Source organism: Grammomys surdaster, unplaced genomic scaffold (assembly GCF_004785775.1).
Source record: "Grammomys surdaster isolate TR1022 unplaced genomic scaffold, NIH_TR_1.0 231, whole genome shotgun sequence".
NCBI classification, from domain to species: Eukaryota; Metazoa; Chordata; class Mammalia; order Rodentia; family Muridae; genus Grammomys; species Grammomys surdaster.
Genome location: NW_021604676.1, coordinates 2,342,189 through 2,354,445, shown reverse-complemented (window position 1 = coordinate 2,354,445; position 12,257 = coordinate 2,342,189). Strand labels below are relative to the sequence as shown.

General features: G+C 42.0%; 1 protein-coding gene across 1 annotated transcript in view; it reads left to right on the top strand.

Annotated features, from left to right (window-relative positions):
• The window catches only part of Tmod3 (tropomodulin 3), a 61,659-nt gene extending 49,960 nt beyond the window's left edge, over nucleotides 1-11,699 (top strand). Inside the window, exons 8-10 of the mRNA XM_028773601.1 lie at nucleotides 2,248-2,391; nucleotides 4,858-5,002; nucleotides 9,642-11,699. Of these exons, the coding sequence (XP_028629434.1) occupies nucleotides 2,248-2,391; nucleotides 4,858-5,002; nucleotides 9,642-9,676 (324 nt within the window). The 3' untranslated portion in view covers nucleotides 9,677-11,699. The remainder of the gene's footprint in view (nucleotides 1-2,247; nucleotides 2,392-4,857; nucleotides 5,003-9,641) is intronic.
• Nucleotides 11,700-12,257: the final 558 nt, after the last annotated feature.

Below are 12,257 nucleotides of genomic sequence, written 5' to 3'. Positions count from 1 at the left end.
AGTGTGTATACATGTGTTACAGTGTGTATACATGTGTTACAGTGTGTATGTGGAAAACTTGTAGGAGTTGGTTCTCTCCTTCTACCATGTGGGTCCCAGAGATGGAATTTGGGTTGTTAGGGTTCACAGCCAGTACCCTACCCACTAAACCATATCATCGGCCCGAATTTATGTTTTATATATATATATAAAACAGTTTATCAGTCCTCTAACTTTACTCATTCCCACGTTCCCACACAGATTCTTCCTCATCTTCCCAAGCTCTGAACACTGGAGTGGTCCAGAGTTTTCTGCTTTTTACTTTCACTACTGCCTGGGCAAGCTCATTTTAGTGCATGCTGGCAACTCCAGCACTCTTGTCTCCCTTCTATCCCTGTTCTTAGCTCTGCACTCACACCCAGCCACCTACCAAGTAGCTGTGCCTGGACCTGCCCCATGCATGGCCCTGTTAATCTACTTCCTTGGTGACAGGCGAACAGTCACCCTTAACTTCCCTTTCTTACAACCTTAAAGCATATATACAGTCCTGTCTCCAAAATATTTTTAGAATCTAAGATAGTTGTGCTGGTTCACACAAGTAATCCTAGCAATTCAAGGAGGGAGAGGTAGGAGGATTGCATAAGTTTGAATCCAGCCTGCTTTACATAGCAAGCTCCAGGCCATTCTGGACCACATGGTGAGATCTTAGCTGAAAAAAAGGGCGCACACACACACATGCACGCACGCACACATGTATACACACACACACCACGGGCTGGTGAGATGAATCAGCAGTTAAAGGTACTTGCTACACTGGCCTGACAACTTTAGTTCAATGCTCAGAACTCACATAAAGGGAGAAAGAAAGAACCAGCTCCAAAGTTTTCCCCTGACCTCCACTAGAACACCATAATGCATACGCATCCACGCACATCATAAATACACATAGACACAATCATATTTTTTAATTGCCTGGAGCTGGGTGCAGTGGTGTATACCTTTAATTCTGCAATCTGAAGGCTGATCTCTGTCTGTTCCAGGCTAGGTAGGATCAACACTGCAAAACATTTCTTCAGAGGTCATGGGGAGGGCTGGAGATGTAGCTCAGTTAGTAGAATGGTCACATTGTATGCACGCAGCTCTGGATTTATCCCCAGAACCACAGAAACTGAATGTGGTGGCACATGCCTATAATCCCAACATACACTTATAATACTTATAATTCAGGAAGCAGAGCCAAAAAAGACAAGCAGTTCAAGGCCATCCCAGCCTGGGACTCAAAGGGCCCACTTAGGATACCTGAAACCCTGTCTTTACCCACGGTACTGGTGCATGCCTTTAATTTAATCTCAGCACTTGGGAGGCAGAGGTGGGTGGATCTTCTAGTTCCAGGACAGCCTGGTCTACAGAGTGAGTTTCAGGCCAGCCATGGCTACACAGAGAAAAACTCAAAGGCAAAAAAGGAGGAAAGAAAGTGAATATTTTCAGTCTCCAACCATTTCTCACATTTTTATTACTCCTGCCCTGGTGCATGCAGACTTCTTTTTCCTGGATTATTGCAGTTGCCTCTTGTTGAGCCACCTCTTTTTGTTTGTTTGTTTGTTTGTTTAGGTTTTTCGAGACAGGGTTTCTCTGTATAGCCCTGGCTGTCCTGGAACTCACTCTGTAGACCAGGCTGGCCTCGAACTCAGAAATCCTCCTGCCTCTGCCTCCCAAGTGCTAGGATTAAAGGCGTGCGCCACCACTGCCTGGCAGGCCACCTCTTAAGAGTTAGAAATGGGGGCTGGTGAGATGGCTCAGTGGTTAAGAGCACTGACTGTACTTCCAGAGGTCACGAGTTCAAATCCCAGCAACCACATGGTGGCTCACAACCATCTGCAATGATATCTGATGCCCTCTTGTGGGGTGTCTGAAGACAGCTACAGTGTACTTACATATAATAAATAAATAAAAAAAAATTTAAAAAAAAAAAAAAAGAGTTAGAAATGAAAAAAAAAATTTTGTTTTTAAAAAAGCACTAAAAATTAAAAAAAAAAAAGAGTTAGAAATGTCAGCTCCAGAATATTATATGTGGCCAAATAATGTAAGGATTATATATGGTGATGTACATGGAGGAAGTAAACACCCGAGAGACCTGAGCAGTGATGTAAAACTGAAACAGTGCAGAGAGAAACTTGAGAAAGGTAAATTCATACATTTTCTTATGGCACTTAGCAAAAGATAGGCGCTATCAGATTTTAATCTCCAAATATTTTCTCTGATTCCTAGGCTTTTGCAGATATGCTGAAAGTGAACAAAACTTTGAAGAGTTTAAATGTGGAGTCCAACTTCATCACAGGCACTGGGGTTTTAGCACTGGTTGATGCTCTGAGAGATAACGAGACCCTGACAGAGCTCAAGATTGACAATCAGGTTTGTGTTTTACAGTAGAAGCTCAGAGGAGACTGTGGCCCCCACCGCTGGGAGGGCTCGCAGGAAGGGTTATAATCCTCTGGGAAAGAAGGCAGTGGAAAGGGGCGATGGTACCAGTTGAGTACACAGCAAGTCTCTTTAAGTCAATTTACAGCGTTAGATGGACGACTGATTTGAACTGGAAAGACTTTTACGTGTGACTTTGTCTACTTTTTCCCCAGCTCTTTGAGAGACCCACACACTTGTGTCAGTAGTCTCACATACACCAAAGATGAATCGAGTTGATTGCATGAGAGAATTAAAATGGGGCTGAGGAGATGCCCGGTGGGTGAGAGTGTGTGCTGCGGTTACAAGAGGACCCGAGTTCAACCTGTGACACCTGTGTAAAAAAATAAAAAGCTGGACATAGCTGCATAGGCATACAACACCTCCAGCATTGGGGGCCAGAGAAACAACAGACCTCAGGACCTTGATAGCCAAGACACAAGCTTCAGGTCCAATGAGAGAAACATCCCGGTGCCTAGGTGCTCTGACGATACTGGCACGTCCAGTGCCAGTGCATTCACTAACGTGGGCCACCTGTTTCCAGACATACTTCTTTTTTACAGTTTTTGTATTTTATAGGGACATGTGTGGATGTTTATTCATGAGTGTGCGTATGGAGACTAGAAGCATTGGATTTCTGGAGCTGGAGTAAAACATGGTTGTGAGTCACCTGACGCGGATGCTGGGACCTGGACCTGGGTCCTCTGGAAGAGCGGCAAGTGTTCTCAGCTGCTGAGCCCTCTTACCAGTCTCATAGACCTTAAAGGGGGGAAAATATGCATGCTAGAAACATTTCCATATAGAGCAACTATTAATTTTTTATTGGAAAAATAGTTTTGGGTACTGGAGAGATGGCTCAGTGGTGACATTCTTGCTGCATAGTCACGTGGACCTGAGTCTGGGTCCAACACCCACAGAAAAGCAGGATGCAGCAACGTGTATCTTTAACCCCATCTCTGGAGAAGCAAAGACAGGCACGTCCCACAGGCTCACTGGCCTGCCAGTCTAGCCAAAACAGTGAACTTCGAGTTCAGTGAGAAGCGCTGTCTCAGAAAATAAGGTGGAGAATGATAGAGAAAAACAGTCAGGATCAGCCTCTGGCCGCCACATGTGTACTGTCAAATGCACGTGCACATACACACAAAATAGCTAGTTAATTGAAAAGATATTTGGTAAATGATTCCCTGAGTTCTTCAGAATAAATTTGTAGAATACAAAGAAAAGATTTGGTTATATCTAAAAATTGAGCCCAGATGCTCCTTAATCCAGGATCTCAAATTTTTAACTGAGCTGTAATTCAATGTGTGATGTTTGTGATAAAGTCCTGGATGCTTATCCATGTTGCAATCCATGTCAAAGCTCCCATATGTACATGTAGTTTCTATTTGGGGAGTGTTAAAGTAATGCCATAGAGCTGGGGAGGTGGCTCTGCAGTCAAGAGCCCTTGTTGCTCTTGGAGACTGCCTGGGTTCAATTTCTAGCATCTAAATAGTAGCTCTAATACATTTTCCTGCCTTCCTGGTCACCAGACATACACATGGTGCACATGCATGCATACATACATACATACATACATACATACATACAAAAATACAGGCAAAACACTTACATACTCATATGCGTGAATTTTTTTAAAAAATTAAAAAAAATAAGAAAAATAATGTTCTCATGAATATTCACATAAATTTTTTTATGAACATTCATGGTTATTTCTTGGAGCTTATACCTACAAGTAGAATTGCTGGAGAGTATGATAATTCCATATTTCAAGCAATTACCAAGGGCCTACTGTTTTACATTCTTGGCAACTACTTCAAGAAACAAAACAAGTTCAGGGTCACACTGTATTGCCCAGACTGTTCTTGATCTGGGAGCAAACAGTGCTCCCACCTCAGCCTACCCAGTACCTGGAGCTCTAAGTGCACACTATCATGCCTGGTGCTTAGTCATCTTCTCCTTTGGTTAGTTTGTTGGTTTGGGTTTGTTGGGCCAAGGTTGAGACAAGAGTCTCATGTAGCCCAGGCTAACCTCCAACTTCTCTGTATGAGAGGATAACCTTAAATTTCTGCTATCAGCTCCAAGTCCTGGTCACAGGTATGCACCCCCATACCTGCTGTATGCGGTGCTGGGATTGAAGTCAGAGCTTTGTGGGTATTCGGCAGCACTGGGCTCTTTCCTCAGCCCTTTCTGCTGTCTCCATTATACCCATCCTCGAACGTATGAGGTGCATTCATGGTATCCTTTTTATTTCTATATGTGTTGTTGGTGTCTACTGAACTTAAAAACTGTGGTTTTTGTGTATTTTGTGGAAGTTGGGAAAAATTAGAGACTAACAATCAGTATGGGACTGAAAATCTTAATTACCTAAAAAATGTTTTGATCTGGTTTATTAATACTATTCTTTACTTCTGATTCTTCCAGAGACAGCAATTGGGCACCTCTGTAGAATTAGAAATAGCCAAGATGCTTGAGGAAAATACGAATATCCTAAAATTCGGATATCAGTTCACACAGCAGGGACCCCGAACCAGGGCAGCCAATGCTATAACAAAGAACAATGACTTAGGTAAGACGTATGTGGTGCTGAGTCGTATTTCCAAAATATAACGCTAAGCTATTTTTAGAAATAAATTTTAACATAGAAGAAGTACCTGTCTTTAGTGTCTAATACTGCTGGGTCCTTTATACCGTGAGTCAGAGCCAAGCCAGGTTGTCGTGGTCTTCATGTATTAAACCAGCTTCTGTGACAAGCACATGATAGCTTTAAGTGAAACTTTTTAATCCTTGGTTGTCAGTTATTCCTTGTGCTTTGAAACAAAGAGTTCAACACCACCAGAAAGCATCTGGCCTATCTATCAAGCAGACCCAGGCAGAAAGTCAGCTTTCTATACTGAAGTACAAAATAAGTACAGTTTGACTGCCCGCCTCCCTGACGTGCTGCAGGGCCTGCCTCTGCACCTGCCTGCCTCAGGTTCCTTTTACCTGAGTCTTGTGATCTCTGACTGAAATGCTTCCTGTAGCCCTGGGTAGGGTAGAAATCTGGTCTTCAGAATTTTGTGTCTCTGCAGTTCCAGAAAGTGACTCTCCTTTTAAGTTACACTACTTGCCACTAAAATGTTTTACAGGATTCATTACAGGAAGAAGACTAAGTCCAACAGGGTTGGGGTTCCAAGCAGTGTAGTTCTTTTAAGCTTCAGCCATGTTTGCATTTATATTGCTATAGTTTGTCCCTGTAACCCAAGTTACATGAGCAGTATTGTTTAATTCACCATCTATGTCACTTACCCATAGGCATTTTAGCCACTGGTTTTCAAAAGACAAAACATCCCTTTGCTGAGCTCTTGATTCCAGATGTAGTTTTTAGTCATTCGCCTAGTTTTTGTGTTGGTTCACTCCTGCAAGTGTGTTGACTTTGCTGTTCAGAGCAGTATTTTTTTTTTAAGATTTATTTATTATGTATACAGAGTTCTGCCTGCATGTATACTTGCACACCAGAAGAGGGCATCAGATTCCCTTATAGATAGTTGTGAGTCACCATGTGGTTGCTGGGAATTGAACTCAGGACTTCTGGAAGAGCAGCCAGTGCTCTCTAGCCCCAGAGCAGTATTTCTTAAATCTGGACTGAACTTTGTAAATAGCTGAGAACTTTCCTTCCCTTAGAGGTTCAGATTTAGAAAAGGGTGGTACTTAGACATATTGCCCCTTAACAGGAATTCTAATTCTGCTGTGAGCGGTCCCTCACTGCAATAGCGTCTTTCTCTGGGTGGCAGGAGATAATTGCTTTCTGAGTTAACACATATCTTAAACACATGTGCCATGTATATTTTCTGCTTACCACAGCTGTCAGACTTTTAAAATTGCCTTTTATTTTATATTAGTTGTAGTTCATTTAAAGTGTCTGTCTCCAGATAAATTTTGTTTTTGAGCAGGGTCTTGCCATTACAGCTCAGGCTTGCCTCAAACTCCTGGTGCTTCATCCTCCTGCCTCCACCTGCAGAATGTTTGGATTTCTAGTATGAGCCAGCATGACAGCTAACCTAGTTGGTTTGGGGCCGACAAGGTGGCTCACTGGTAAAGTGGCTGCTACTGAAGACTGACAACCCATGTATCCATGCAGAGAGAGGCCCAATGCCAAGACGTTCTGACCTCACATACACCATAGCACACATATACACACATGTACACATCAACACATAGTATATAAAAACGTTAAAACAAAATAATGTTTTCAAACATTACAATTAGTTTTTTTTTTTTTTAGCATAGGGACCATGTTGCTGTCAGGAGCCATGTTCAAAATCATATCTGGCCCATAGTAGGTATTTAGTAAAAATGGATACACCTCAGGGATAGAGTGCTTGCCTGGCATGTTCTCAAGGTCCTAGATTTGATCTCTAGCAAAACCAAAAAGAAGAAAAGGGTGGGGGAGAAGAAAGGGGGGAGGGAGGGAGGATGTGAATAAGGCAGTAGAATTTATCTTTATTCAGTTACAGTTTTCTGGTAACTGTGTCATCTTAAAATAAGCCAGGCAGATCTTCCATTTCCCTCTCCTCTAAAACTACCTTAGATCCCCAAATGCAACCAATATATATCACCCCTAGTCATCTCTGTCACAGGTACATGACACCCACAGGTATTGTGTAATTGCAACCCACCAACATCATAGCAGGGAAGTCACTCTTTGTAAGGTCTCTGCAGTTAGTAGTTAAGACTTACTAACAGTTGGTTACCATGAAGGATCAAGAATTTTATTCATGGGAAGAAATTGGACCAGGTAGATAAGAAGGGCACCAAGTAACAAGGAGTAATCAAAAGTGGTGCTCTGCCCTCTGCCCTCTGCCCTCTGCCCTCTGCCCTTGCCTTGTGCACATAGCAGCTGCCTCAGATCTGCTCCACATCCGTTGTCTTTTAGTGCACCGTGGTCTCTGTCTATAGCTATGGAGCCCGGGGATCATGCTTTCTAACACAGATCCCAGCAGCCTGGCAAGACTCAAAACTGACCCAGTCTCCTGGGCAAATGACTTTCCTTCAGCTCACAAATGGGACTGTAGCAGATCTTTGTTCTCACTCTTATGCATCTTCTCATTGTTCTCTCACTCTCAGCTATCTACTGAAACCCTCTGCCTACTCGCCATCTCTCCAGCTGAGAAGTGTCACAGCTATAACAGAAGAGGTTGTATGGGACACATGCACTATGCACTGCAGCTTAAAGTCTCGAGCTTTTCACCTGTGCGCTAGCTAACTACATAATCAGCTTTCTATGGATTTTTGTTTGCTGTGCTCTTGTAGATCCTGTCTGTAACATTTTGTAACATTTTTTTTAATAGCATGCATTTTAACATCTGAAATGGTTTGCCAAAAACAGCTAAACCCTGCCATAAGAATTGCCTGATGTTTCCCTTTTGGCGGTATATTCGTATTTATTTCAGGTCTCCTTGACTTTTTTCTCCCTTAACTTTTCAGTAGACACTCGAAACTTGTTGCTCTTCCCATAGGTTAGAGTCAGGGAAGCATGGGTAGGTAAGTATAGTTCACGGAGACTGTATCCTTTGCCTTTATTTTCTGACTCCACCCAGTCAATGACTGGACCGTTCTTATGCATACCAGTGAATGTCTGGTCCCAGCAGTCAGTAGTCAGAATAGCATGGGAGCACCCATTACTCTAGCTGAGTACAGAGCAAACAAGATCCCAGCCTTGTCACAGACTGATGACATTACACCACTGCTGAGCTCACTAGTGGCAGGTCAGGTCTTCAGCTCCAGAGACTTGCTGTCATGACTAGCTCCTCTGACAGCCAGTTTAGGCTAAAGAAAGAGGCTTGTGACTTGTGACTTTGCATCCAGAAGAGAAGTGGGGAATCAATAACCAGCCCTATTGAATCAGAGAATCTGAGTGCAAAGTGCCAAAACCAATAGCACAGGAGTATACAACCACTGTGGTAGCCAAGTTGGCTGTCCTCACTAGAAAGATGGCTTGCCAGTCCCTCAGGGCCAGCGTGTGGTCTGAGGTGGTGGTTAAAGGTGTGCCTTCTGTACTAAGCACTGTGTTCTCAGCACTGCTCTGTGCAGCAGGTTATACCTTAACTGTGGCTGTGAGCATTAGCTACCATTATTCTCTTGCTACAGAGGAAAGTTGAGTCAGATCCAGAGAGGTTGATTGCCACAGCAGACACCACAGGAAAGTGGCAGAGCTGTGGTTGTGTTCCTTTGCTGACTCTGCACCTTGGTGTTCTGGCCTCTTTGAATAGTGCTCAGGCGTAGTGCGGAGTACTGAAATGAAGTGCTTGGTAAATGCCGTTGGTGACTGACAGGTAGCAAGTTCTCTGATGCTGAAGACCTTACCTGCCTGCTGCTAGTGAGCTTAGCAGTGGTTTAATGTCACTAGTCGGTAGAAAGGCTGAGTGTCATCAGGCGTCAGCATATTGTTTGCTCCATCATCTGGAACAGCTGGCTAGCCTCTTTCAGCAGCCAACATTTAGTATCCAGAAGGAAACTCTAAAGAGAAGGGAAATTTGGAAAGCAGTTGCAAGTCAGTTATTACATTTAGAAATGGTGAAAGTATTTTTATAGATTCCTTCACTGTAAGGAAATGTATCTAATCAGGGGAGCATGCAAATAGTTTTAATAAACCTTTAGACTTTATTTTGTGATTTGGTGTTTTGCCTCTGCTTATGTCTTTGTACCATGTGTGTGCCTAGTGCCTGTATAGACTAGAAACAGGTGTCAGATCTTCTGGAACTGGAGTTACAGCCAGTTGTGAACTGCCATAGGGTGCTGGGGATCAAATCTAGGTCCGCTGGAAGAGCATTGTGCCATCTCTTCAACACCCTAATATAACTTCTTAACCATAGCTCACTGATGTCACTACAAACATTATTGTACTAATTGATTATTTCTGGAAACTTAGGTGTGTGTTTTTTTTCTATAAGCAAATGACTTGAAAACTGAGTGCTGACTACTCTGGCTTCTAGCCAGCTGTTGTGTAAGCACCAGTATCATAAGGTATATGGCTCTTGTTTAAAAGTCTCTTGATTTTCAAGTAAATGATAATGGCAGATGACTGAGTATCCTATTAATGATCATATGAAAGAGAAGTACTCAATTGATTTTTATGAGATTTTAACTATATTATACAGAAACTTATTAAAAGCATGTTAACATTTCATAATAAGACATGGATTAGTAACAGACGTTTTTCCCCACAGTGCGCAAGAGGCGAGTTGAAGGAGACCACCAGTAAGCATGCTGAGGGGAACCTTTAGAAGACTGCAGATCACCAAAGGCTCATGTTTATGGCAGCAGATGTAAAAATTTCCTGGGTAGAAGGGAAAGACTGGAAATCTTTTTTTAACTATATGCATTATTTTCCTAGCTTAAGGTATTATATTTGATTTGTAAAATCAGTAATAGGTGGTATTTTGTTTTTGTAGCATTTCTACTGAAACCAGTTTAATTTAGCTTAATCGAATGGTTTATGATGATTTTTAGGTAAAAATGCAGTTGTAGCAAGTTTCAGAAGTCGTTTATGTAAGAATAATTTGAATGAACATCTTGAGGACCAATCTTTTTTTAAATCAGAAGGGACGGTGCTGACTCAGTACCAATGTTGTTCCTTATACATTAAGGAGAAGGCACTTGGTGCTTTCCTCTTTAAAAATCCATGGATTAGGCAAAAGTTTGCTTTTTCCTTATTAGGGAAATAAAATGTCAGAATTTTAAAAAATAGCTCAGAATCCATTATATCTACATAAGCTAAAGCAGGCCTCCCGGAGACAGAACAGCTGTCTGTTACAGGTTTCTGTACACATCTGATGGGTCTCAGCCACACGGGGTTGGTTGTGTATGTCTGTTTGTCTCCAGTACTCCTTAGTTCTGCCCCACTGCATACCTTGTTAAAAGTGTAGTTATAAGTACTTCTCCTTACTGTGGGCATTACATTTTTGTAAAAGCTAATGGTTAAAAAGTATCCGAGTAGAGAGGTTATTTTCCCCATAAAAGGCTCTTGGCCAGTACTCAGTTATTCAGAGTAAAAGAGAAAAAAGAAAGGTGCAGTTAGATGTAGGAGAGAGGTCGAGTCTGAGAAACTCGCAAAATGGCCATTACGCTGATGAGCAGTGTGAGTCGTGAGCTAGCTATGGTGGCCCACTCCTACAGTCCTAGCACTTGGGAAGCTGAGAAGGGAATGCTGCCAGATGTTCAAAGCCAGCCTGAACTACATAGGAACGTCCAGGTTAGCCTGGGCTACATATGTGAGAACCTATGTCAGGAAAAGGAAAGAACAAACCTGTTGTCTGGTAAGAATTCCTATATGTGATCCCACAGGTGCAATGCAGCATTGCCTGAACATAGTCAATCCCTGCTCCAGTGTTCCAGCCAGTCACAAAGACTGCTGTTCTTTAGAAATCCAACTTTAGTAGATGTTTCCTTTCATCTTGTACTTTTTAAGTCCATATAATAAAAAATAATTTCTGTAACATAGGTTATCTTTATTGCCCAAGCGGTAGAGTGAAGACTTGAGCTGTGTGCAGTGGGGGCTGGGTGGGGCTGCCCACTGATGCCCTGCTAGAGGATTTGGGTTTGTATCTATGCTCTGCCCCGTGCAGCTCCTACAGGAGTAGCAGAGGCATGCACAGCCACAGACAGTAGAGAGGAATAAGGCCCGGTGAAGCATGAACAAGTCGATGTTTGCTTATACCACTCCAGTGCTAGTCTGTAGTACATTATACAGCTGGAGAAAATACTTCATAAGTAACTTAAGTGTGAATTCATCTGAGTGAATAGATATCTTTTAAGAATTATAATGGAGAACAGTGTTTACCTTGATCTTTAAAAGTCCAGCACCTCTTTTTGGTAACAGTATTTTTAAATTCCTCTGAGATTTTTATGACGTGGTAATAAATTAGGACTTTGCAACAGTTTTAATTTTAAGCCAGAGATTTTCCTAAACTCTCAAGTTTTGTATCAAGTTAAATGATTATCTAAGAGAATATTCTTCATATTTTTAAATTGCGCTTTTAAAAAGCCTTAAGTTGCCCATTTTATAAAACTGTGTATTCATATTTGTCTCAAATATTTTTTAGTATGTCTACATGAAATTGTATACATTAAGTTCACCATTAGTAGCTAATATTCATGCCTTGAAAATAGATTTTGGTGCTATACACTTATAGCTAAAACCTACTAGAACTTTAAAGAATACATAAAATACATTTTCTTTGGGCCTGTCATTTCAAAGACCAAATAAACATTTTGTGTCAAACATACTAGAAGACTGTTGGTCATTTCAGAGAGGGTGTTCGTGATCCTTAAGTAGCACATTTTCACTAATGAAATTAGCTGTGTCCTTTACAAGGGCGCACTCCTAAAAAGTTACCTATAAATACAACTGGAAAAATTGTTTTACAACTGATAATCCCTTCATGTGTTTTCTTTGAAGATGATAAAATTATAAAGGAAGAATATCTTAATAAAATATTAGCTGTATGCCACATTATCCTTAACCTTATTGCCACTAAAATGAGAAGTTATTAAGCTTCATAAAACCTTATGGTTCCCAGGGCTGGCTGGCTTTTTCTGTATAAGTCAGGAACCACTGTTACCTCCCAGCAGATGAGTAATGGCTCTCCTGGAGTTACAGCCTCCCAGCCTGGAGCCTTGCAATGTCTGGCTGTGCCCCTCCAGTGCGGCTTCACTTTGAACAGCATCGGGCATCTGAGAGACAGCAGTTGATGCTGCTGCCAGGCACAGGTGTGACGTCGTGGCTCTGACCGTGTTGAGACCGGTCTTCTCCGCCAGCTCTCACGGGTCGCTTCAGTCTGTGT